The sequence below is a fragment of the Lagenorhynchus albirostris genome, chromosome 20 (assembly GCF_949774975.1).
Source record: "Lagenorhynchus albirostris chromosome 20, mLagAlb1.1, whole genome shotgun sequence".
In the NCBI taxonomy this organism is placed as follows: domain Eukaryota; kingdom Metazoa; phylum Chordata; class Mammalia; order Artiodactyla; family Delphinidae; genus Lagenorhynchus; species Lagenorhynchus albirostris.
The window spans coordinates 46,216,193-46,243,495 of NC_083114.1; the positions used below are offsets into that span (position 1 = coordinate 46,216,193).

The 27,303-nt window shown below is 36.1% G+C and overlaps 1 protein-coding gene and 1 non-coding gene across 7 annotated transcripts in view; one reads left to right on the forward strand and one right to left on the reverse strand.

Moving 5' to 3' along the window:
• SMURF2 (SMAD specific E3 ubiquitin protein ligase 2) overlaps positions 1–27,303 on the reverse strand; it is a 116,136-nt gene that overhangs the window by 19,451 nt on the left and 69,382 nt on the right. For 2 of the 6 annotated variants that reach the window (XM_060133461.1, XM_060133460.1), the window contains exons 2-9: positions 25,529–25,637; positions 18,327–18,460; positions 15,669–15,729; positions 14,065–14,149; positions 11,198–11,281; positions 8,668–8,870; positions 6,294–6,378; positions 1,770–1,928 (exon numbers count right to left, since the gene is read on the reverse strand). In XM_060133461.1, coding sequence (XP_059989444.1) covers positions 1,770–1,928; positions 6,294–6,378; positions 8,668–8,870; positions 11,198–11,281; positions 14,065–14,149; positions 15,669–15,729; positions 18,327–18,460; positions 25,529–25,535 — 818 coding nt within the window. In that variant the 5' untranslated portion in view covers positions 25,536–25,637. Of the gene's footprint in view, positions 1–1,769; positions 1,929–6,293; positions 6,379–8,667; positions 8,871–11,197; positions 11,282–14,064; positions 14,150–15,668; positions 15,735–18,326; positions 18,461–18,926; positions 19,041–21,209; positions 21,723–25,528; positions 25,638–27,303 lie in introns of those variants that run through there. The other 4 variants (XM_060133462.1, XM_060133463.1, XM_060133459.1 and 1 more) reach the window with 4 other exon arrangements.
• Positions 21,591–21,663, forward strand: TRNAG-GCC (transfer RNA glycine (anticodon GCC)). Its single transcript has one exon. It is a non-coding gene; the product is annotated as a tRNA-Gly (tRNA).

Consider the following 27,303-nt stretch of genomic DNA (forward strand, 5'->3'; position numbering starts at 1 on the left):
GAAAAAACCCACACACTTGGTGGCAGAAGTTTTGTGGATAAAATAGATCATAGAAGGCCACGTGAAGACAAAGGTAAAGACTGGAATAATGTGTCCACAAGTCAAGGAACAGTAAAGTTTCTGGCAACCACCAGAAGCTAGGAGAGAGGCATGGAACAGATTTTCCGTCAGAGCCACCGGAAGGAACCAACCCTTCTGACAACTTGATTCTGAATTCTAGCCTCCAGAACTGTAAAAGAATAAATTTCTATTGTTATAAACCACCTAGTGTGTGATATTTTGTTACGGCAGCCTTAGGAAACTAGGGAAGGGATGGGAGGAGGGACTACCAACAGGCTACAAAGAGGCAGGAGGAGACTTTCGGGGTGATGGATATGTTCACTATCTCCATTATGGTGATGGTTTCACAGTTATATAATATGTCAAAACTTAAACTGTATACTGTAAATATGTACAATTTATTGTGTCAATTAAATTTTAATAAAGCTGACTTTTTTTTTTAAACCCACAGTTCATCAAAAAGTCTACATTAATAAATGCTGGAGAGAGTGTGAAGAAAAGGGAACCCTCCTACACTGTTCGAGGGAATGTAAATTGGTGTAGCCACTATGGAAAACAGTATGGAGGGTCCTGAAAAAACTAAAAATGGAGCTATCATATGATCTAGCAATCCCACTCCTGGGCATATATCTGGAAAATATGAAAACTCTAATTTGAAAAGATACATGCACCCCAATGTTCATAGCAGCACTATTTATAACAGCTAAGACATGGAAGCAACCCAAGTACACACACACACACACACACACACACACACACACACACACACACACACACACACACACACTCTCTATCACTCAGCCATAAAAACAGAATGAAATATTGCCATTTGCAGCAACATGGATGGACCTAGAGATTATCATACTAAGTGTAGTAAGCCAGAGAGAGAAAGACAAATATTATATGATATCACTTATATGTGGAATCTAAAATATAATACAAATGAATCTATATACAAAACAGAAACACACGTAGGAAACAAAGTTATGGTCACCAAAGGGGAAAGGGAGGGTGGGGAGGGATAAATTAGTAGTATGGGATTAACAGATACAAACTACTATACATAAAATAGATAAGTAACAAGGATTTACTATAGAACACAGGGAACTATATTCAATATCTTATAATAAACTAAAATGTAAAATAATCTGAAATATATACATATTACATATGTATACAGCAAACTGAATCACTTTGCTATATACCTGAAACTGACACAGTATTGTAAATCAACTGTATTTTAATAATTAGAAAAAAACCCAGGGTACATCAAGCCCATTCACAAAGACTTGTAAGAATGACTGTCTAAGTCCTGCAAATGGGAAAGAAGCCTTAAAGCTGAAGCACAAAACTGACACATCAGAAAATCCTCTGGGATAGATTCAGCTATCCTAGAGCTATTTCTGATGCACTCAAGGAAAAAAATCCATCCACTCCATAAAGTAGCCTGTCTCTGCAGGTGTGCTACGGTGCACTTCTGATACACACCCTTTTCCTAACATTTCAGGACAGGTTCCTACTTAAGCACAGTGGGATTAAAATACCCAAACATGAGAGTAAAATTTGTCATATTCTTATATAAAATTATGTTCAACAAGTGATTTATAATTGAAGAGAGCAGACATTCTATCACATTTATTACAAAAAGCATCTATCAGTCTTCTCTTGTTCAGACTCGCATTTGAACATGTATTGTTTCAAAAACTTACTTTAAAACTAAATGCAAGTTAGCAGAGAGCCGAGGATCTGTAAACTGTGTTGTTCTGTTGTTATGGTCAACGAAATAAACTCTGCCTGTTGCTGTATTCCGGATCTCCCATCCAGGAGGCAATGGACCAAGCTCTTCACAATTGATGTTGCTAAGATCCCTGCAAAAACAAATATAAAATAAAAAATACCTCACTGCTGGGCCTGCTGAGCCAAGCAAGTGTAAATGACACAGAACAATTCCATGAAGTCTGAGAAAATGTATTGTTTCAGAAACTTGAGACGTTCAGCTGGAATCTTTAATTCCCAATGGTTTAACAAAGTTGCATATTCAAAACCCAATCCATAGATGGCTCAGAAACTTATCACACAGCCTACATTTTTAGTGAGTTCATTCCTGGGCTTTAATGTAATTCAGGTTTTAAATTAATATAAAAGCAATCACAACATTTGCCAACATAAACTGTACTTCAATACTTGTCTGACAAAATATTGTTTTCCAAATGTCAGTGATATAAGGAATTAAATGTTTTCTAAAATTTCCCTTCAATTATTTCTTTCTTTACTACACCATAAAATCTGTGTAAACGTTCATTCCATGATTAATTTTAAGCTCTTCAGCAAAGCAAAACTGGAAATGTTATTGAAATTGTGATCCTGAAAATAACCACAGTATATATTTTAAAGGATAACTACTCCATTTTGAATTCTGAAAGATATAAAGCTAGTGAATGAAGAACCTGTTTAAGACACCTTAGGAAGAATGTTCTAAGGTTTACTGCTACAATAAAAAAAGCAAAAAGACTTTTTGCTTTTTGGGGCAAAGACCACTGTTACTATATCATGCATTCTTAAAATACTACTATAAGGGCTCCCCTGGTGGCGCAGTGGTTGAGAGTCCACCTGCCGATGCAGGATGCAGGGGACACGGGTTCATGCCCCGGTCCAGGAGGATCCCACATGCTGCAGAGTGGCTGGGCCCGTGGGCCATGGCCGCTGGGCCTGCGCGTCCAGAGCCTGTGCTCCGCAATGGGAGAAGCCACAACAGTGAGAGGCCCGCGTACCACACAAAATATATATATATACTATTATATATGACAAAGATTTATAGAACCTTAAAGAATGAAAAAAAAGCAGCATGTCTAATATAAATTTAAACTGTAACCAATAATTACAATGACAAATCGCATCAAAATTATGTTTTCAAAGTTAAACTAGAAAAAAAGTTTTCCTGAAATAACCTCTTCTTGGTCATAGTGAAAACGTAATGATGGGCACCCAGAGATTTGTTGGAACAATGATTTTTAACTTGTGCTTATAGGTGCCCCAGAGATTCTTCTGCTACAGAACTAAAGATTGGAAAGAACACACTATTCTGAGACACTGCTAGTCTCAAAAGAGGCAAGGGAAAAAGTTCCAAGAGTCCTCCTCAAATTTTGTTTAAGTGAATTAAACTGGAGCTGGTACCTGAGTGGCAGACAGGCAGAGTGGGGGGCTGCCAGAGGGTAGTGGTTAATTGGGAAACTCAGCCTCAGGTCAGCAGCAAGGTTGGAAAAGGAAATCTGGAACTTCCCCATGGAGAACTCAATGGGAAGATGAAGTGATTCCAGAAAAAATTCCTAAATTCTCACTTTAGGTCCACAGAACTCCAACCAATTAAAATCAAACTCACAATCAAAGATCACCAAACACTTCAGAAAGGAATTCATGATTACTGAGTCAGTAGAAACAAAACCACGGAATTAGATCCCCAAGTACTGTCAGAGATCAAAAAGAATAGCTATGATATGCAACGTTTAAAACAAATAATAAAAGGGAACAATTACAAACTATCACTGAGAAATTATTAAGAATGAACAGATATGGGAGGGAGGGAGACGCAACAGGGAAGACATATGGGAACATATGTTTATGTATGACTGATTCACTTTGTTATAAAGCAGAAACTAACACACCATTGTAAAGCAATTATACCCCAATAAAGATGTAAAAAAATAAATAAATAATTTAAAAAAAAAAAGAATGAACAGATAGATTTTTTTCTAAATGGAACTTTTAGAAATGAAAAACAATTATCATTCTTTATAATCAAAGAATGAATAATGTTTTTGATGTAATGCAGAATTTCACTTTATATCATTTTATTTAGAATTTTATAAATTTATAGTCATACATGGGAGGGCTCTAAAGAATTGAGGAGAAGCAGAAAACTGGAAACACTCTTTATGTGGAACTGGGAAATGACTAAAGGAAAATGGTATGTTATACAGCCATAAAAAGTAATACAGATCTGTATTTTAAGACTACATAGTCAGTATGCAATACAATGAATAACAAAGCATTAATCATTATTTTAAAGAGAAATACAAAACATTCTAAAATGGTGCTTCTCAGATAAATCTAAGTTTACTGGATATCTTTACATAAAGTTAGTTTTAAAGTGTCTGAGTGACACTATTTTATAAATGTCTTTGATTGAACAGTAATGATATTTTAATAGAATCTAAATATTTATAGTCTGCTTTGATAAAAGATCCTCCATACAAAAGACATATTCACTAAAGGATCCCCCAAAACAAAATATATTTTAAGATAACAATTCGGAGCATAGAGACTAAAGAAAAGAAATATAATCCAAAGCGTTATTTCATAAAGTCATTATTCAATACTCAATATGAAATATTCTTAAATCTTTATAGAAACCCCTTATTCATTAATGAAAAACCAACATTGTTTCCTTAGGAGTAAGAACACACTGCCCACTGTGGTGCCAAAATCTCTGTTTCAACTTCCAACTCCAGCTTACACACCACTCTTTCAAAAGGCAGCTCAAGGGCTTCCCTGGTGGCGCAGTGGTTGAGAGTCTGCCTGCCAGTGCAGGTGACCGGGTTCATGCCCCAGTCCGGGAAGATCCCACGTCCTGTGGAGCGGCTGGGCCCATAAGCCATGGCCACTGAGCCTGCACGTCCGGAGCCTGTGCTCTGCAGCAGGAGAGGCTGCGGCAGTGAGAGGCCCGCGTACTGGGAAAAAAAAGGCAGCTCAAGATCAGCTTTCACACTGTTGTAAATCATTCAGTTTTTTTAAAAAATCATTTTTCTTCTAAACATTTCCTTCCAATGATTTTAAATTATGTTATAGAAAAGTTCGTTACTGACCTTCAACCTGATAAACAGAACCCAAAACACTTCATAATTTACATATCAAAACTCTTATTTCTAAAAGTGAGGCACTTAGATTCTTTTCAGTGAGCTTATTTAATAAAACAAAAATTTCCTCCCCACTATTTTTTTTTAAATCAACAGCTATATCATGAAGACACAGAAATGGCAACCTTGATACAATAATTAATGATAACACATTTCCTTGGCTGCCACCCTCAAAAGATTCTGATTAAGCTCTATCACAAAGTAAAATATTTTGGGAATTCCCTGGCGGTCCAGTGGTTAGGACTCGGTGCTTTCACTGCCGGGGCCCAGGTTCAATCCCTGGTCAGGGAACTAAGATCCCATAAGCCGCAAAGCGCGACCAAAAGAAAAAAAGGAAAACATTTTCATTATAATAGCTTTATTTATAAATAAACAGAGTATCAAAGCAATCCAAAATCAGCTAGTCACAACTGTTTTTAATTCAAAAACATGATTCTAGACAAGTAGAGCTCTGAGTACAAACTTTAGGCAGAAAAAGATCTCTTGACCCTCCATAGGACTTTTTTTTTTTTTTTTTGAAGAGAGGAATGTTGCACTTAATATATAAAATATCCTCATCCAACAAAGGTATATGTATAGCTTATAAAGTTGATTTAGAATTTCACTTAGAACTCAACCTTTTTTTGCAGCTTCAACTGGACTACTTGGCACTCTCCATCTGTTCAGTAGAAAATAATTCAAAATAGCTAGTGGTTTAAAATGTATTATTTGATACTAAAATGTACCAGAAACTGTGTTAAACTACTAAATTGATTTTGTGTCATTCCATCTTCTTAAAGTTAAAAGACAGCTGACATTTTGGTTAGTAAATGCATTCAACAAGGCCTGCAATTCAAACATACAAATTTTGGCATTTAGAAGTAATTTATGTTAACTGGGTTATTCCTTTTCTACATTAAAATGAAACTTGAAGATTGAATACACTTATATAAAGTTAAAATAAACAAACCTTTTTTAAAAAACCCTAACCAGAAATAAAAATATCAATTTACTACCCTTAAGAAAAAAGGGTATGTATGTTTTTGTAAGGGTATGTATGTTTTCCCCAGGTCAATTTTCAAATTCCTACAAGACCCACATTTTTGCCTCAATTTTTTTAAGGGGGAGAGGGAGAGGAACTGGAGACTGGATGGGTGGTACGGCACTGGGGTAGGGTTGCAGAGAAGTAAGCAGGACTTTCTACTAAATGTCAAACTTTTGATCAGAAAGAGCCAAACTTTTACATCATCTATTTTAAGAAGTTAAAGATTAAATAATCAAATAAATCCTAGGTGAAATGGATATTCAGTGGTATGAAGGGTATTTAGAATATGTTCTTACCTAGGCACTCTTGGATCATGCCATGTGCTCACACCAGTCTGAGTATGTAAGAAATACACCTGACCTTGTTGTGTTGTCCTCTGTTCTGTAAAATTAAGAAACACTAATAATAAAAACATATTCAGAATGTCCAAATCAAAAACAGCTATAAACACTAGGATGATGTTATATTAATAGGTAAACTCTCCAAATTACCAATCAATTTTATTAAAAAAGAACTGCTTTACAAATCACTTGTTCTGAACTCAGAACACATTTTCTCCTGGAAACAGTCTTATAAATGGTGGTGAGGGTCACAGCCCAGCTATTTAAAAGCCAACTACACTTATAATGTGGCTCAAATATTAAACATGTTGCAATGGAAAATAGAGAACAAGACTGTCACAGTACCAATAATTAAATAAAACAAACATGAAGAAATTATCTTTTATTTGTCTTAAATGTGGAGCCTAAGGGAAACAGAAGGGCTCAGAGGAAGAGGCTAATCAACTCTGGGGAGATTCTCAGGGATTTGCAGAAACTTTCAAAGAGTTTGCAGGCTGGTAATGCTTTTTTAAATTATGCCTAATTTTATATCAAAACTTATGTTTTTTCTTTCCTTGAGAGAGGTGTATTCTCAAGACTGCATTTGGACTCAAACAGAAGCAAAAAAGATGGAATATAGACGAGACACCCTATAGACTAAAAGAAGCAATGACGGAAAAATAATCAAGTTAGGAGCGGGAAGACTAAAGAGCACATATGCCTACTGGGGAAAAAAAGCCGCAGGCAAAATTAAGTCAAAGCCCTTGGGGAGAGAGTGAGGAGGCCAGGGCAAAGAGAAGGAATCTGTGAAACGGTTTCTTCGGTGGTGGTCTGTAGTCTTTATTTACTTATGTTTTCAAGCAACAGAACTAACTTTTTTTAAAAAAAACAAAATCTAATGAAAAATTCCAATATATGAAACAATAAAACTATTGATAATATTTATTAGTATAAATTTGTTTATAAACCTGTAATAAAAATCAATTTAAACTTTTAAAATTATAAATGTAAAAATGTTTAAAACTGGTTCTAGATGACAGCTGCAATAATTTCAGCCTTGATACCCACTTTACTCCTATGTTTTTGGTTGTACAAAAAAATTTTTTTTAATCCAAATCACACAAATATTGTAAAAGTATAAAGTATTAACCACCCCCATTCCAAACCACTTGCCTTATAATCTCAATTAAAAAGAATGCCAAGAGATACTTGATTCTAAGGTCTGGACATTAATAATAACAGCTAAATTTTAACTTCTCATGAAATTTCATTTATTTCTTGCAACAAATCTACATGGTTGGTAATAATATTTTCCCCACTTAGTATAGAAGATAAAACTGAGGCTCAAACAGGTTAATGTGCCCAGCGTCACACAACTAATATATAGCAAAGCCAGGATATGAACCCAGCTGTTTCCCAAGCCCATGCTCTAACCACTGTGCTTAAGTTAACCTGTGTGGCCTAGCTCAATTAATGGAAAACTTGGGTTTTTAAAAAAATTAAATAGTTAAAATACTTAAAAAATAAAGTAAGAATGATGCATTTGTGTAAGTTTAAAAAACATTCTGGAGTAAAAATAAAATACAAGTTAGATCAGGCAACTCCCAATGTTGGTCACTAGGTGTCATCATCAGCCCAGAACTGTTTATCTAGAGGCTGTGAAAAGGGCAAGGATGTTAAGTAACTTGGTTAAGCTTTTAGCAACAGAGGAGAGAACAGCTGAGGTCCTACTACAAGAGTTTAGGAAGTTCTGTATTCAACTATGAGAAGATTCATGTCATCTTTCACATGGAATTCTAAAATTTAGGAAATTATATAAGATTATAGTACTTTTACACAAACACAGAAGTGACTAAATCATTTACAATAACCCAATCACTCAGATAACACAAAATTATAGACAATACAAATACAATATATAAATACCATCAGAAATATGCTTTTTAAATTATTTCTAAATATGCACGTCTAGAAAATTACAAGTCTGACTTCAGATTGCCATTATCAAGAAAAACACCATCTCACTTTTTACAGTGCCTGTTTACAAAGCAGTCTCACATTGTTTCATATGCTTCTCACAACCTTTGCGAAAAGGAAAGGTATCATTCATCTCATTTCATTGTAATTGGGCAAAAAGCTTAAGGTTAAACGACTAGCCCAAAGTCAAAGTGTTGTTAGTCTTCTACCATTTCAAAGACTTTTCAAAGTTGGGGAGTTTTACATTTACTTTGATTTTCATGCAGAATTCCTAAACCCAGATTAATAACTTCTTTAAAAGTTGATTTTCTGGCTTCTTAGCAAGCTGAAATCAGTAAAACACACTTTATTTTTCCTCTGCTAGTTGTCATACCATAGCCTTCTGGTAGGTCTGGAGGAGTATGTAAATGTGTCCTGCTCATGTAATTTCTATGTCGTTGTGACCTGACTCTCCTCTCTGCCAGTCTGGGATCTGAAGACTGTCCAGATGTTGCACCGTTCGTTCCACTAATTGGAGTGTTCTCATCAACAAAACAGCTAAGAGGTCTGCCAGGACTAGAATATTCAGATGCTGGTCTATCGAAAAGAAACAAGGAAAAAAAGTTACTCAACTCAGATACCAAAAGCAGAATTTTATAGACAATGTATGTACAGCAGTAACAATCACTTGTAAGAAAACGGAATGATTAATATAAATATAATGACTCAAGAACTCTCAATAAAAGCAAACCCAAAGCCTCAAAGCACCAAAGAAACCCAGGTGATAAGCAGATTGTCAATTACGTATTCAAATCACTTTATATTGATTTTAATTACATTTCATATGAAATCCGCATATATTTGTAGATGTGAGTATGAGCTCACCAAGCCTTACTTGGCTTAGCCATAGGTGACCTCAGACCTGCGTCCCCACCATTCTCCCACTCTGCCTCTGCCACACTGACATTCTTCCTCCTCCTCAAGTTTGCCATGGTCGTTCTACCTTTAGTGCTGGAGAGTAGCCCTTCCTTCTACGTAGAGTGATTTTTTCTCCTATTCTCCCTAGGCCAGACTCTTTTTTGTCATTCAAATCTTAGTTTAAGCTTAAATGTTGCCTCTAAGAGGTCGTTCCTGACCTTCACATCTAAAGTAGTCACCCAGGCATTTGACAGTACCTCACCTTACTTCCTCAGCATGGCAGTGACTTCTGATATTTTTCTCATTTGCTTCCTTGTTTTCATCTGTCTTCCCCCACTAGAATATTTACTGAGAGAAGAAAGTCTGCCTAGTTTGTTCCCCACCATATGTATTCCCTGAACCTAGAGTAGTGCTTAGCATATATTTAAGAGTAGTAGTTCAATAAATATTGAGGGAATAAAGGAAAGATAGTCTGTCTCTTCAAAGAGCTTCCAGTCTCTTGTAGGTCATCCAAACTAAGAGGATAATTAAGCGTTAATTTTTAAACTAACATTTACAACACAATCGACTTTATACATGTGGAAATTAAAGTCAATTTTATCAGTTAAATGAGAAGGAAATAGACTTCACTAAAGCACTGACACAAGTACACATTTATTTACACTCAGATATGATAAAAATAGGTTCTTTGACTTCCATATAATCCTTGGCAGTTTAATACTAGAAATCAACTCTCAAATAAGCACTTTTTAAAATGGCAAAATAAGCTAAGCTTTCATCTGAGAATCACAGTATAATAGAGAAAACTTTGTGGTTCAATGAGTTAAGCAATTAATCCCCAATAAATAAAAGTATAGCTAATGAGAAGCATTTGATGTTCTATGTCTGGTGCCAGGCCTGCTCAGGGGAAAAAAAAAAAAAAAAAGTAGAAGGAGCAAAACAAACACTGAGTAGAGGTGGCAAATAAACTTTTTTCTTATTCTGAAAAAAAAAGGAAATCCAGCCACTTATCCTATTCATTTTCAGTTACTTACAGAGCTTTCCTTGAAGCTTTCAAAACTTATCTTGCCTCCCCATGACTTTACACATTAAGCTCCAGGAAGGCCTTTCTGCCTTATTCATGGTTATAGCCCAAATGCTGAGCACAGTGCCTGGCATATAACAATTTGGTGAACTGAATGATAGCTGTTACCACTACCCTGAACACTTTTTATCACCTTCCCCTTACCTGGCTAAATCCTCATATTCTTCAGGATTTAGTTCAGAGACTCTCCTCCTTCAGAGTTTTCCTTTGCAAGTTCTACCATCTTGCCCCCAACTCTAAGTCAGGTGCCCCTCCATATGGTCTCAGAGCATCTGGTTCTTATCTTGGTCAAAGACCTTACTGGACACAATATAATCATCCCCCAACATTACTGAATAAATGGAGATCCTGTATACATATTTTGTTACAGCCGTTCAATAATGGACTCAAAAAAATTTTTTAGAGTCCCAGAAATAAGATGACTTCTCAATGTATTCATTTAACTCATCTAATAAATATTTACTGAACACCATCACAGGCCATGGAGCTACAGGATGACCTGCTAAGCAACCTTTATTAAAAATAATAATGGCAGGGCTTCCCTGGTGGCGCAGTGGTTGAGAGTCTGCCTGCCGATACAGGGGACATGGGTTCGTGCCCCGGTCCGGGAAGATCCCATATGCCGCACAGCGGCTGGGCCCGTTAGCCATGGTCACTGAGTCTGCGCGTCCGGAGCCTGTGCTCCACAACGGGAGAGGCCACAACAGTGAGAGACCCGCGTACCGCCCCCCCCAAAATTAATAATAATAATAATAATAATAATAATAATAATAATAATAATAATGGCATTTGCTATAAGATCTACTGATCTAGAGCAGTTTAAACCAAGAAAGGAAATCTGGTAAAACTGACAGATAAACAGATAGGGGACTTCAGGAGGGCAAACAGCATAGACCATGGGAAGATACTTATATGTTCTTACCGTGTTGGGCGTTCCCATTGCGTAGTTCTTGTTATGTGGTTTAGGTACTGGATTCTTCCAGAGGCAGTTCGCCTTTCTTCCCAGCTTAAATAAAAATATTAAGAGATAAAGCAGTAATAGGAAGCCAGACATGGAATGTTTTTGGAACAAGCCAGGAAGACATTTGCTGTTATGAATCAGGAATGACAAATTGAAAAAGCAATACACAGAATATAGGAATTGTTTCAACTTATTTTAGAACTGTACAATATGTCTTCTAGAATTCTGAAGCTTTTAAAATATTTATACTGAGGTGTGACTAATATTTTCCATCAGCCAAACTGAGAATTTTTCAATGATGTCAACAATGCTCAATTAAATTATACTAATTTCTCCAGAATTTAATGGGGGAAAAAAGGCCATACTAAAAATAAAAATTATACATAATTTTAAAAAATTAAATTTAACTAGAAAAGTATATAAAAGCTTTTTAAAGCATTTAGCCTACCCAAACTAATTTTTTTAATCTTCATATTTTTATTTTCTCTTACATATTTTCTACTAAAAGTTATAAATTTTTTTTAAGTATAGTTGACATAAATATTATATTAGTTTCAGGTAGACAACATAGTAGTTTGACATCTATACACTACAAAATGATCACCAAGTCTAGGAACCATCTGTCACCATACAAAGTTATTACAATATGGACTATATTCCCTACGCTGTACATCACATCCCCGTGACTTATTTTATGACTGAAAGTTTGTACCTCTTAATCCCCTTCACCTATTTCATCAATTTCCCCTCCTCTCCCTCCCCTCTGGCAAACCAATACAGAGTTTGTTCTTTGTATCTATGAGTCTGTTTCTGTTTTGTTTGTTTGCTTTATTTTTTAGATTCCACATATAAGTAAAATCATATGGTATCTGTCTTTGTCTGACTTATTTCATTTAGCATAATACTCTCTAGATCCATCCATGTTGTTGCAAATGACAAGAACTCATTCTTTTTTTATGGCTGAGCAATATTCCAGTGTGTGTGTGTGTGTGTGTGTGTGTGTGTGTGTGTGTGTGTGTGTGTGTGTGTGTGTGTGTGTGTGTGTGTGTAATACATCTTCTTTATCCATTCATCTATTAATGGACACTTAGGCTGCTTCCCTATCTTATCTATCTTCCATATCTTATCTATTGTAAATAATCCTGCAATGAACAAAGGGGTGCATATACCTCTTTGAATTAGTGTGTTCATTTTCTTAGGATACATACCCAGAAGTGGGATAGCTGAATCATATGGTACTTCCGTTTTTAACTTTCTGAAGAACCTCCCTACCATTTTCCACAGTGGCTGTACTGATTATATTCCCACCTACACTGTACAAGCGCTCCTTTTTCTCCACAACCTCACCAACACAGGCTATTTCTCAAACTAATTTTTTAAAAAGCAACAGTGCCACTTCTTCTTCAATATCTTATTAATTCATATAACAAAAAAATTAGGCGAGTGACTATGTTATGTTAATATTCCACCAAACCACTGGCAGAGGTTTGGAGGCCTTAAACAATAGAAAATAAAAAGATGCTGAACAGGTTTTTTCCCCTGTGATTACAATTATAGTACAATAATGTAGAACAAATTTAGAATAAGCCGTACAACTGTTGTAATCTCTCAATACTGACTAGTTATTTCATCCTAAACTTCCCCTTCAAAAGTACCATAATCCACCTCAAATCCATAAAAATTAAGATATATCAAGAAGCTAAAATGATCTATAAACAAATTATAGCAATTTTTAACAACTTACACAAAATGAGCAAATACCATAGCTTAGATTTGAAATTTCATGTCAAAAATAACTTAAAACGCAACCAATTATATACTTAAAATGGATATAGTTTATTGTATGTAAAGTATACCTCACTGAAGTTAATTAAAAATACTTTGAGAATTAAAAATAAAATCGGTAAGGTTTCAGAACTAGTATGAAACAAAGATAGAGAGCAATGATAAAAAGCATAAGCTTTGGAATCAAGGCTTAAATCTGTGTTCCAGTTCTGCCATTTCTATGTGGCCTCTGGCAAAATACTTAACCTCTCTGAGCCTCAGTTTTGTAAGTCTGTAAAATGCATGAGGGTAATAATAGTAGTAACAGTAGTAGTAGTAATAGCTAATTATTTATTAAGCACTTACTCTATGCAAGACATTGTGCTATGTGCTTTACATGAATGATTTCATTTAATCCTCACAAGTATTGATGGCGTATATACTATTATCATTATCCTCTTTGATAAATAAATATAAACCAAAGCTTACAAAAGTCAAATAAATTGATTAAACTCATAAAGCTAGTAAACAGAAGAGTAAGGATTGGAACCCAAATGGTCTAATTCCAGAATCACATTATGAGAATTAAATGATCTAATGAATATCATGTAATGATATATATGTAATGATAAATGATATAAAGTGCTTATAACACTATTTGACACTTGCAGGCTCAATGAATGTTACTATGTTATTGTAATTACTATTACACAAATTCTGTATCTCATCCCTCTAAATAGAGCAATGCCTCAGATTCAGCATGCCTTGTTTTGAATAATTAAATCAATCAAAAAAGTTTTCCTTTTGAATATATAATATTTACAGGAGATTTAAATTTGTCAAGAAATTTGATTTGTCTCCTAGTCAAAACTCTTAAAAAACAAATGTAACATATCTAATTCATGGCTTATTTTACGAATTTGTTGTGATAAGATCCCTCACTAATTTTCTAAGTACAAGGAAAACCTAGATTTTGGAATTGATCAGCAAATTTCTAAACTTAAATATAAACACCAACTTATTTCTCATTATTTTAGGGATATTACCTAATGATTTTTGCTTACCCATCTGGTAAATCATTATCAAACAAACGACTGCAGTCCACAACTTGTCCTCCTGTGCCTATTCGGTCTCTGGACTGAAGACTTACTATTAAACAACAAAAACATTACTAAGAGTCACAGAACTAGAAAGAGTTACTGCAATTTAAAATATTTCTCTTTGAAAGACACCTGTCTTCGCTTATTTTAATACTTAAGAATGAACTCTTTAGTTTCTACTAAATTCTGCAATTTTTTTTTTAATTTATTTTTTTTGGCTGTGACGGGTCTTTGTTGCTGCACGCAGGCTTTCTCTAGTTGCGGCGAGCAGTGGCTACTCTTCATTGCAGTGAGCGGGCTTCTCACTGTGGCAGCTTCTCTTGTTGCGGAGCACAGGCTCTAGGCGCACAGGCTTCAGTAGCTGTGGCTCGCGGGCTCTAGAGCGCAGGCTCAGTAGCTGTGGCGCACGGGCACAGCTGCTCTACAGCGTGTGTGATCTTCCCAGACCAGGGCTCAAACCCGTGTCCCCCGCACTGGCAGGCAGATTCTTAACCACTGCGCCACCAGGGAAGCCCCTGCAATTTCTCTGTCCATGAGATTTTTCTCTTCAAGGTTTTCTACACTTTATCATGTTCATGGAGGAGAATCTAACTCCTTTATTCCCATCCTAATGGGGCAACGCAAGGCCACTAGTGCACTTAAAAAGAGGCGTAACACATGAAAGGTATATTTGTGTATTCCACATTTTTGAGTTTTTAACTTCCTTCTCAATCTAAGAATGACAGGAATTATGAATAACGCTGTAGTGTAGATATTTCCCTGCGATAACCAGAATAGGGCTTTTGTTATGATGCTACTTTGGCAACTCTCTATGAACCTAATTCATTGCCTTGTAAAGCTAAGTCCTTCAAGTCCTTCCTGTAACTAAAACCTCTCTGATAGGTTCATATTATGCAATCATGTTATTCTAAATTCTGCTCTATAATGCAATGGTAAGGTTCCAATTGCCTGTTACTTCTTTAAGAAGCTTCAAAGGAGCCCACCTCAGTGCCCTACCATTCTAGGTATCTTGATCAAATCTCAATCTATCAATTCTTAAGATAAGTCTCAGGAAATTTTATACAAAGGGGCCAATTCAAGATAACCCCACTAGCCCACTAAATGCCTTATGAGTAAGGTAACAATTTTTCCCTTTCTCCAATCAGTGCTATACTACCATTCTGTTTTTTTCAATTAGTAAAGATTACTTTAAAACTGCAAAGCATTAAACTGGTTTTTCTTACTGAAAAACCAGTTTGAGAATTACTTTCAGAAAACCTTAGTATCATCTATAAAGTCTATCTCAGTGTCCTACTATATTTGTATACTTGTAAAGAATTCCTTCCTAAAGGATCAAGAGTTCTTCACATTAGGAGCCTATTTTTTACATTATTTGTATTTTTTTGCTTTTTTAAAAAATTAAGTTGTCCTAGATTCTGCATCCACTATTTGAATAATTTTACATGACTCATTTAATTCATGCCAATACAATGAAGCTACAGTTACTGTACTTTGATTTTAAAGGTATTTAGAGTTTAGGTCAGCTTAAATAAAGCCAAAATTCACATAACTTTCAATTCCACACTTACCTACTATCTGTCCTCTAACTGTATCATTGTCATTTGGCCCAAGTTTGCATAGATCCAACCTCTGATCTATTTCAAATCAACAACAGCAAAAGGCAAAAAATAAGTTGGTATCAGAGATTCTCACATCTACAGAGTGATAGTAAATTTCTACAATCCACTGGAAATCAGACCAATCATTTAAAGAATTAATCAAGTTTTAATGATGAGACAAATGTTTAAAATTCTCTAACTGCATACATAATATTAGTATAAATGTCTTGACAAAAGTTTTGACAAATTCAGATTTCAAAAACCATAAGACACTGGTGCCAACATGCAGTATTTTCTCTCCAAAGATTTCAGAACACTTCAGTCTAAGTCTTAGCTTGCCACTTAATAGTTTTGTTCTTAAGCAATTTATCCCCAAGTCTTGATTTTCTCGTGTATAATTGTAGTACTTACCTCCTATTAAGGATTAAATCAGATGGTTATGTAAAACTCTTAGCACAGTACCTAGCACATAAGTGTCCAATAAATGTTAATTGTCATTGTTATTTTTTATCTAACCATTTCACATAACTCCCACACACACAAAGTAAGTATTAATAAGAAGCCAAGTATAAACTAACATAAGGGTTTGAGTTCTGGTACTAACTCATTTAGAAGCAGCTCACTTCTTCTCTCATGCATCATCTATAAAACAGATATAACACTGGCCTGGTTAGTTACAGTAAGGAACAATGTCACCCACTGCATGTTGGTTTTACTTTGATTACAGCACTTATAACTGAATTCTCTTTATAGCTGTATGCCATTTGTCTACTTAAGTAAATCACGAATTGATAAAAGGAGGAGACCATATCTTAAGTTTTTATATTCTCCACTCCAACCTGATAGAATGGAACTACACCAGGTGCTTAATAAATATTACTATACATCAAAAAGGTCATATAAATTACTGCAATGAAACATTCACAAGCAGCAGAAAGAAAATCTGTGCCCCACCTAGCTTATTTTTCCCTTTGCAAAATAAATGGACACTAATAAGACAGCTATACAGTGGACTTGTGCGGAGCAATGCCTCTTCTGTTCGCTCCTTCTAACGTGTCCTGCTCCCTCTGCCAGCAGGCCTTTGCCCTTGCTTCTCAGAGGACAGGATTCATGCCTTTTTCACCTTTCTATCACTGGGGTTTCAAACAGTACCTGACACTTAAAAGGTTCAATAAATGTTGGCTAAATTGAACCAGAAATAAGATCATACATACAACAAGTCTTCAGTTTGCCTGCTGCATTGGGTTAGAATAACATGGTTCATTTTGTTTGTTTGTTTTTTGGGTTTTTTTGGCTGCACTGTACAGCATGTGGGATCTTAGTTCCCCAACCAGGGATCAAACCCATGCCCTCTGCATTGGAAGGCAGAGTCTTAACCACTAGACCACTGGGGAAGTCCCAAAAATTGTTCGTTTTTTATATGCTAGACCTTTTCCAATCCCATCATCTTCTACCTCCTGTTGGTCACCCTGTCAACCCAGAAATATAAGAAATTCTCCGGTGCCTTTAAATTCCCCTCAGAACTTCTAGCTCAATTTTCTCCTTTTTACTTTTTAACAGTAATATTTTTATAACTGGGTTGTGCTATCATACTACATTAAAAGGGATCATCTCTTAATATTATATATCTAACATTCAAAGCTAAATTCAAACTATTTTTATTTATTAATTTCCTTAGCTGGAGTCCATGTGAATTTTTGCTTAGAATAGGCATCTGGACTACAATCCCATGACAACAGCTAGCAATATTTTTTATATTATATAAAAAAGAATTCTGTAGAAAAAGAAAAAATTTTTCTGTTGAAAAAGATATTTCCATCTATGTCCCAATGGAAATACCCCCAAAAAGATGCTCTGTCATCTGGTTACATGAATTACACATACACTAACAAGTCAACTTGTCAACCCAATATAGAAATTGCTTCTAATGTCTTGATCTTGGTCTAATCTTGTAAATGACCAGTTTGGTGAAAAATTAAGCTACAGTTAAGCAGTTAATACAGCTGTCTTACACTCAAAATAATGTCTTACCTTTATAACTTTTAATTTTTCAGAGCAGTTTTATATGTCATTTTTATTCACTAATAATTCCCCTTTAACTGTTACATTAAACACTCCAATGATCTAAATAAAACTCCCTTTATCTCACAAATCCACCTAAACCAGAGATGAGTGCTAAGTAATAAAAAAAGACATTTAATACTTTGACACCTTTTTACTTTTTTTTTTTTTTGGCTGCATCACACTGCACGGCTTGTGGAATCTTAGTTCCCTGACCAGGAATTGAACCCGGGCCCGAGGCAGTGAGAGCACAGACTCCTAAACCACTGGACCGCCAGGGAATTCCCTCTTTTTATTCTTCTGGATATCAGTCATTTCTTAGCACTTATAAATTCACTGGATACTAAGTATCAGCTCTGATTCATTTCTAGGTTTCACATATTTAAAATGTTTCATTCTTTTTAAAAAGTCAACAAAGTAAATTTAGACCAGAAATTTTTACCAATGTTTCAAACACACACAGGAAATTAAGTTTTTAGACCCCTGCCTCCCCATCAAAAAATACACATACGTATATATATTTAAATATGTATATTTAAATTTTTAAAAGCACTAGTATCTACTCACAACCAGTGTCTTTGAGGCGGTTGATGGCATTGGAAAGAAGACGAACACAACCAAGAAATCCAGCACCTTGTTTTTTATGGATCTTCTTGTGATTCCATACACTGATCGTAACTGAATCAGACTTTCCAATATACCTATATAAAACAAAATGACTGCATGAGTAACTTGGCAATTATGAGTAGTTAGTATAAAATTTTTCTTTTGTTTTTGTAGTCTAAAGTCACAAATGTTTGAGTATGGCTAGATAACGCAAAATATGTTTGAATTCAGTCTATCCACAGGACTGAATTTAATTTTTTTTAATTCTAAAGTAAAATCTAAAAAGAATTTTTAATATATTCTTTATCATACCTGCCACTCTCAGACTGAGAAACAATTTTTGTTAGTAAAAAAAAAAAAAAAAAACTATTTTAGTAGCTAGTGTCAAGTAACCCTATGGAAGTTTATGATTATTTCTTTCCAAAAACAAAAGTCTTAGAAAAACTTTTATCAGTGTCACATTTTAAATACACTTCAATGACATGACCTAGTACCTCAGCGAATACTCAGTTCATTTTCAAGAGGCATTGTCAAGGCTGACAGACCAAAAATCTGACATACCTGTTATGTTTTAAAATGCTGTAGAACAAAAGCTGATTGTAACGCTTTTCCCCTGCTTCTCTCCTGTATGCAGGCCTTGAGCGAGCAGGACTCTTGCAGATTTCACTTCACTGCCTGCAGACAAGCAGAGCAGGGGAAAGCGTTACTATTACTTGTCTGTGCATATACCTGTAAGTATGGAGAAGCTCTACCACAGCCAATTGTTAACATGGTGTCATCCCATGCGAAAATATAATAAAATAACATAATTATATCAGTAGAACCCTAAATTTCAATGACTCTAAGAGGTCAAATTTTTGGTCCAGCAACCTTGACCTTAAACTGTCATTCAATAAAGCAGTAATATCAGAAAAATTCACCTGGTATATAAAAAAGCCTAGACCACTTAAGTAAGGACTAAAACTTTTTAAAAATAAATTTATTTATTTATTCATTTATTTAATTTTTGGCTACATTGGGTCTTCGCTTCTGCACACGGGCTTTCTCTAGTTGCAGTGAGTGGGGGCTACTCTTTGTTGCGGGGCACAGGCTTCCCATTGTGGTGGCTTCTCTTGTTGTGGAGCACGGGCTCTAGGCGCGCGGGCTTCAGAAGTTGTGGCTCGCAGGCTCTAGAGCGCAGGCTCAGTAATTGTGGTGCACGGGCTTAGTTGCTCCACGGCATGTGGGATCTTCCCAGACCAGGGCTCAAACCCGTGTCCCCTGCATTGGCAGGCGGATTCTTAACCACTGCGCCACCAGGGAAGCCCTAAAACTTTTAAATGAGTAATGTGAAAGGCACACTTGAGGCCCTGGATCCAGCTGTGTTAAAGCATGCCTACCCTTCTAGACTTTTAATTATGCAAGCTAATACTTTTTTTAAAATTTAATGTTTATTTTATATTGGAGTATAGTTGATTTACAATGTTGTGTTAGTTTCAGGTGTACACAAAGTGATTCAGTTATACATATACATATATCTATTCTTTTTCAGATTCTTTTCCCATATAGGTTATTACAGAATATTGAGTAGAGTTCCCTATGCTACACAGTAGGTCCTTGTTGATTATTTTATATATAGTAGTGTGTATATGTTTAATTATGCAAGTTAATACTTTTCAAAAATTAAGCCAATTTGAATTTCATTTCTGTTGCTTGCAAATGAAAAAATCTGGACTAAAATAACATTCAGTATGCATGTATCACGTTTCAAATAGACCTAAACAGACTTAACTTGGCAAATATGTACCTGCATGATATGTAAAAATTCTAGAATCAGAATCAAGTATTAACCAGCTAAATTGCCCCAAACCAAACATTAAAAAAAAAAAAAATCACACTAAATCAGTTTCCCAACTGATAAGCCTGATATACAGGTATGCTAAAATATTGGTTCCCTGAGGGCTTAGAGCAGCCCACCCACCAATGGCTTAAGCATCCTTTTGGGAGGCTGGATGTCAAAGCCCAGAGACACCTTGGGAACATACACTGAAGACAAGGGAGCTTCTGTCAGCCTGTATCCTTGGATGACTGTGTGACAGTGTCTTGCTTCCCTGCCAAATGGACCTTATATACAAAATATACTTCTGTTGTACTAAACCACTGAAAATGTGGGGTTGTCTATTATATCAGTCTATTATATCTAACCAACACAAGGGACAAATCATAAAGGGCCTTGTCAGCCATAGTATGAACTCTGACTTTTACTCTAAGTAAGACAGGAAGCCAATGGAGGATGTGGAACAGGAGAGTAACCAGATTTGATATACGTTTTGACAGGATCATTCTAGCTGCTGTGTTGAGAAAGACTGTAGCAGCAGCAAAGCTAGAAAAGCAAGGACTCTAAGGAGGGGGTCCAGAGAAAAACCACAGCCTGTGAGCCAAATCCAGCAAAGCACAGGGTTTTTAGTACAATTTCACTTTTTTCCCCCAAGGAAAAAAATTTTTTAAGTTTGAAGGCCATATTAAAAATACTTACAATGCCTGTATCTCTCCATTCACTTTATCGCTTTTCTAACATAAAGTTATTTTCTATTTGACAGCTTCCTTCATAATCTTGGAACTACTTTCTTTGCCATTCTTGGCTCCCTCTAAGCCATTCTTCACATTACAGCCAAAGTGTCCACTCCTGGATATAAATCTGATAATAGCATTTCTCCACTTAAAACACTTTCATTGCTCCCTACTGCTTTTAAGAGAGTATTCAAACTTATTAATAGGCTTTCAAGGACCTTCATGAGCTGGCTCCTGCTTGCCTCTCACTGCTTGTCTTTTACCACACTCCCCTTACCTTACATGTGAACTTACCAATGCTGCCTCTCTGAACTGTTTTCAGAATCACGTTGTCTTTCACCTCTGGGTCTTCACACAGACAGCTTTTGCTTAGAACCTTCCCACCTTCTCCATCCTCAAGTTAACTCCTATTTAGGGTATAAGCCTAAATGCCACTTTTTCTAGGAAGCTCTCCCCAGCTCCTAAATCTGTGTCAAGAAGTTCTATGTATTTCCACAGCACCCTATACAGATTCTCATCACACTGTTTATACTTTCCTATTTCTTGTCTTTATATACCACGTGGCTGTAAGCTTGGAGGACTATGTCTTGTTCACTGTTGTAGCTGGGTCCCTGGCTGAATTTAGATCTGATTGAAGCTAAAAGAAATGGCTTTAAATAATCTGATCAAGGGAATTCCCTGGTGGTTCAGTGGTTAGGACTCTGTGCTGCCACTGCAGGGGGCACGGGTTCGATCCCTGGTCAGGGAACTAACATCCCGCAAGCTGCGTAGCACGGCCAAAATAAGAAAAGAAAAGAAAGAATCTGATTAAGAACTCAAAAGCTTAGCTACATAGATAGTAGGTAAAGACAAGTGGAACATTTGGAAGAAAAGCTGATGTTGATGAAGCATGAAATAGAATGACTGTGAAGCTTAAAAGGCTAAACACTTGGAAAGTCAGGATATCAGGACATTTAACATGTTTATAACCTGGGAGATGTTCACAAAACAGGAGAAGTTTAAAGAGCATATGATAACTGAATTAGCAACCTGTAGAAAACTGAAACCTAAGCCTGCAAGGAGCAATAGACTCCCTGAAACAAGATTATTACTGCCACCAAGCCCCGAAATATTCCCAAACTGTAAGCCCAATATACTCCGATGGTGATGATGAGGCTGAAACAGAATGATAAGTCAAAGTATTTAAAAGGAATGGAAAGTGTAAATCAACTACACCTCAATTTAAAAAATAAAAAAATAAAATAAATAAATGGAATGGAAAGACCTCCTGAATCCTTTCCCCAACCTAATTCATCCTCAAAACGTGGCAGCACTCAGGGAAACTAGGCACAGCTGAGGGAGGAGGTGAAATTCTGTAATAAAAACAGAGTATTAAGAAGAGGTTAATCTAGTGAATGGAGAGACCTCCTAGCATCCCTATGCCGTTCAGATCCATGAACACAAGCATCCAGGAATACAGCCCCCAGGAAGGAGAGAGAGAATTCTGTGCAGAAAATGTCACAGTTACTCCTGATTACCCTACCAAGCTGATCAGCTCTACCCATGGGTAGAGAGTTTCCAATCAACATTTAAGTGCCTCCCCTTAAATATAAAGACAGAAATCCAAACCAAACTAAGAGAAAAAAAAGGAAATCTGAGAAAAGAGAGGCAATACAACAGAAAAACACTACAATTATAATACTTCTCTCATCAGAGAAGATATTGCATCTAGGAATAAGAGTAAGTTATGAAAAAGGAACAGTCAGAAAGCAAAATGATATTGGAAATTTAAAATTTGAGAGCAGAAATTACAATAAATAGGAATGCTAGAAAACAAAGTTGGGAAAACAGCCCAAATATTTCATGGTAGTTTTTAATTTTTTACTAGAACAAAAATTTTTTATTATAACTTTTTTTTTTTAACTAAGATAAAATATGAGAGAAAAAAGATAGGACAACTAAATGATGATCAATTCAGGAGGGATAACATCCAAATAACAGGAGTTCTCGAAAAAGTAAAAGAGAGAAAGAAATACAATGGAGAAGAGGAAATCATCTATAGATGATTAAATAAATAGAAAAGTTTCTCATAACTCAGGAGTTTAAGTATCCAGATTAAAGTCACAGTATCTAGTACTATATTTCAGATATACCAAGTCCATCATTAAAAAATTTAACATCGGGCTTCCCTGGTGGCGCAGTGGTTGAGAATCCGCCTGCCGATGCAGGGGACACGGGTTCGTGCCCCGGTCCGGGAAGATCCCACATGCTGCGGAGTGGCTGGGCCCGTGAGCCATGGCCGCTGAGCCTGCGCATCCGGAGCCTGTGCTCCGCAACGGGAGAGGCCACAACAGTGAGAGGCCCGCGTACCGCAAAAAACAAAAAAACAAAACAAAACAAAAAATTTAACATCAGGCAAAAACAGCATACCCTGAAATCTTCCAGTGGAAAACAACAATCATGAAGGACCAAAATCAGGATGCCATCAGCAATACTCTAAACTTGCGATGTCCAAAATGGTAGTCACAAGGCACATGTGGCTACTGAGTACCTGAAATATAACTAGCCCAAACTGAGGCACTCTGTTAATGCAAAACAAACTCCTGAGTTCAAAGACTTCGTTGTTTTTTGGGTTTTTTTTTTAAAGGCCGCACCACGCAGCATGCGAGATAGTTCCCCAACAAGGGATTGAACCTGTGCCCCTGAAGTGGAAGCGCGGAGCCTTAACCACTGAACCTCCAGGGAAGTCCCTCAAAGACTTTGTATAAAATAAACAAAAAACAAACAACTCGATTATTTTATTTTGATATCATGTTGAAATGAAGATATTTTAGATAAATAAAACATATATTAAGTTTAATTTCATCTGTTTCTTTTTACTTTTTTTAATGTGGCTACTAGAAAATTTAAAATTACAGATAAGCTCCCATTTGTGGCTCACATTGTATTTCTATTCAGCAGTGCTGATCTAGACCTAGAAGACACTGGAGTAATGTATTCAAAATTTGAAGGGAAAGTGATGTCTCACCTAGAAGTCTATACTCAGACAAACTATCAACCAAGTAAGAAGACAAAATATATCTTCAGACATAAACTCAAAGAAATTTTCCCCATCTTTGTACTCTTCCTCAAGATAACAATGGAAGACATACTTCACCAAAACAGGGAAATAGGGGCTTCTCTGGTGGTGCAGTGGTTGAGAATCTGCCTGCTATTGCAGGGGACACGGGTTCGAGCCCTGGTCTGGGAAGATCCCACATGCCGTGGAGCAACTAGGCCCGTGAGCCACAACTACTGAGCCTGCAGGTCTGGAGCCTGTGCTCCACAACAAGAGAGGCCGCAATAGTGAGAGGCCCGCGTACCGTGATGAAGAGTGGCCCCCGCTTGCCACAACTAGAGAAAGCCCTCACACAGAAACGAAGACCCAACACAGCAAAAATAAATAAATTAATTAATAAACTCCTGCCCCCAACATCTAAAAAAAAAAAACAGGGAAGTAAACAGGAAAAAAAGAAGTCATTGGACTTAGAAGAGAGAAACGAAATTCCCAACATAATGATAAAGGCAAGTTCCAGGACAACTGTGCAGAAGGTCTTAGAGAACTACCAGTCCAGACTGAAGTAAAGCATAGAAGCTCTAGGAGGGCTATCTCCAAGAAGAAAACAAAGCCAACAGACTATTTCATGTGGTGAACATAAATAAGCAGAGGAGACGTTCAGTACTGTAAGAGAGTTTGTGAATTTCTTAATGAGATGGAAAACTAAACAAATGGCAAAGTTAGACAGTTATTAACTTCATAAAAACAGAAGTTGTCAAGAAAGAAAATGTAATCACTGCACACCACGTGACTCAGTTATGAATATTTACATGATCATAATAGCATAAACACAGAACAATGATGTAGCCGAAAAGGTTCAAATAACTATACAGGAGGACTGGGAGAAGGAAAGGGTCACGTGGATATTGTAGGAATGGGATGAGAGATAGCAGCTGTAAAAGCTAAATCATTTTCTATGGTAGAAAATGTAAAAATAATACCTAACACGAAATAAATATATATTTATATTAAATGCTATAAATAAGCATGATATCTAGAAGCAGAAGAAAATTCTAGAACAAACAGCCAAAGGTATTGAAAACAGTTACCCTGAGAATTGGAATCAGGAATAAGAATGGGACAGTTAACTGCATTTTCCCATTAAAAGACCTACAGTATCATCTGCTTTTTTAAAAACAGTACATATGCTACTATGATTAAAATAAAATTTAGAAGAAACCATCCATATAAGAAACAAAAAGAATGCCTATGAGTGTACTCCAATTATGATTTCTGATTTATACTTATAACTGACCTAAAGTGAATTAATACCTTTATTTGATTGAAAAAAAGGTGTGTGGGGGGGTGCTCTATACTGTGTATCCATTTTGTTCTTCATGGGCTTATTAAGCATAGCTCACCTTCCAAAACCAGCTATCAATAAGCCAAAGTACTTTCACACTAGGTTTTGCATCCCTCTGTGAGGACCAAATTACACCACAGATCAAACTCAAATCATATTCAGTGATTCTTTTCAAAGACTATATCAAATAACAGTGATTCCATGTTTCATTTCAAATAAATCGTTTAAACCTACAGGTCATAATGCTGATTCCATTTTGGATCAAGTGTATTCTTCACAGTATCTGTAGAATGGCACTGCCCAGATCCATCAACCACCACCTTAGCAAATGGATCAGGAAGCCCTGTGGGGAAAAAAGGGAGGGTTCTTTTTTAATTAAAGAATATTTTGACATGGAAGATTAATTAAATAAAGATTAATATTTGCTACAAAAGATTATTCCATTCTTCATAAAAAGTTTAACGATAAGCTATAAATGAAAAGTGGTCCATTTTAAAACTAAGATTAAAGTTAACTCTACATTAAATATCAAAAACTACATTTTTTCTTGCTCCTATCTCAAAACATGCTCAGCTTAAACTACCAAGGTCTAGAGATTACTTTATAATGTGTAAGTTATCATAGATCTTTACCAGCCCTCTAACCCCAGAAAGGTGAATGCTTAAAACATCCCTGGCTCTCTTAGAGATTTCCTACGGTCTCCCTTAGTAGCTCATTTAAAGGAAAGAGCTTATTAAAGTTTTCACACAGTAACACAGGCTACAGAGATATCAAATTAGCCAAAAAGTTTTAATGATTAACTATCATGAGTGATGAGAAACTGAAACAAAAAATTTAATATCCTGCCTTAAAAGAGAATACTATCTAATTGGGAAAATTAAAACACCATACACTATAAACCAAAAAAAACTCCTGAGAATAAACAAGTTTTTGACCATACTGATTATAAAGAAAGCACTTATAATACTATGTCAGGCACTATTCTAAATGCTTTACATATGTTAGATCTCTTAATCTTCAAAATTACCCCATGGGGTAAATACTACTATTCCATTTTAGTGATGAGGAAACTGAAGGCAGAAAGGGGTTAATTAACTAGCCTGAGGTCACCCAGTAGTAAGTGGCAGAGGCAGGGTCTAAAGTTTAGATTCTAAACCCATGCACACACAATCTGGTTCTTGATTTCATGCACTTAACCACTATGCTGTATCACACCTCTCATTTACTATGTAGTTCAACAGTGAGTACCAGAGCTCAGAAAAGCAGGAGAACAAGTTGAGTGTGAACAATAGAAAAAGGCTTTCTTCTCCCCCGCCCCCCCCCCCGCCTTTTTGAGGGGATGGGACTCATCTGGGCTTTAAAGGACAAACAGGAGGCATTCCAAGGAGGGTATAACAATATTTGAAGGGCTTTGAGGGGTTTAATCAAAGCATTTGTGCTAAGGTGTAAAAGTAAATACTGTTGGAGAGATAAGACGGATCCAGTAAGAGAGGCTTAAAAGTCAGAAAATAAAGGCTTGGAATGACTGAGGTAGAGAACAGGGAGCCACTTTAGACGCTTGAGCATGGCTGTAAATACACTGTCATATTTGTCTACTAGTGGTATTCAGAGAAGGAAAGATTAAAGGTACAGAGAAGCTGTTGTTAAGCTTCATACAGTAGGATGAATAACGGTAGGATGAGTAGAATTTTAAAAGTCAGGGGATGAAGGTGGAACTAAATAAAATATTGGAGACCACAACAACAGTTGAGATGTGAGACATACTGAGATACTGTAAATTTCCTAGGGACAGCTGAAGACACTAAAATGAAATGTTGGTAAGTGTTGATAATCGCAGAAATTTGTACCTTGATATATCTATGCTAATTTTTTTTAAGTCAAGATACTAATCTGCCAAGATTTAAGGCCAGACAGAAATCACCTAGCCAGTTTCCCACTTCTATGATTCTGTGATCTGTCAACTTCAAATAAGTAAGAAAAGACTAATATTTAAGAGTATTAAGTATTTA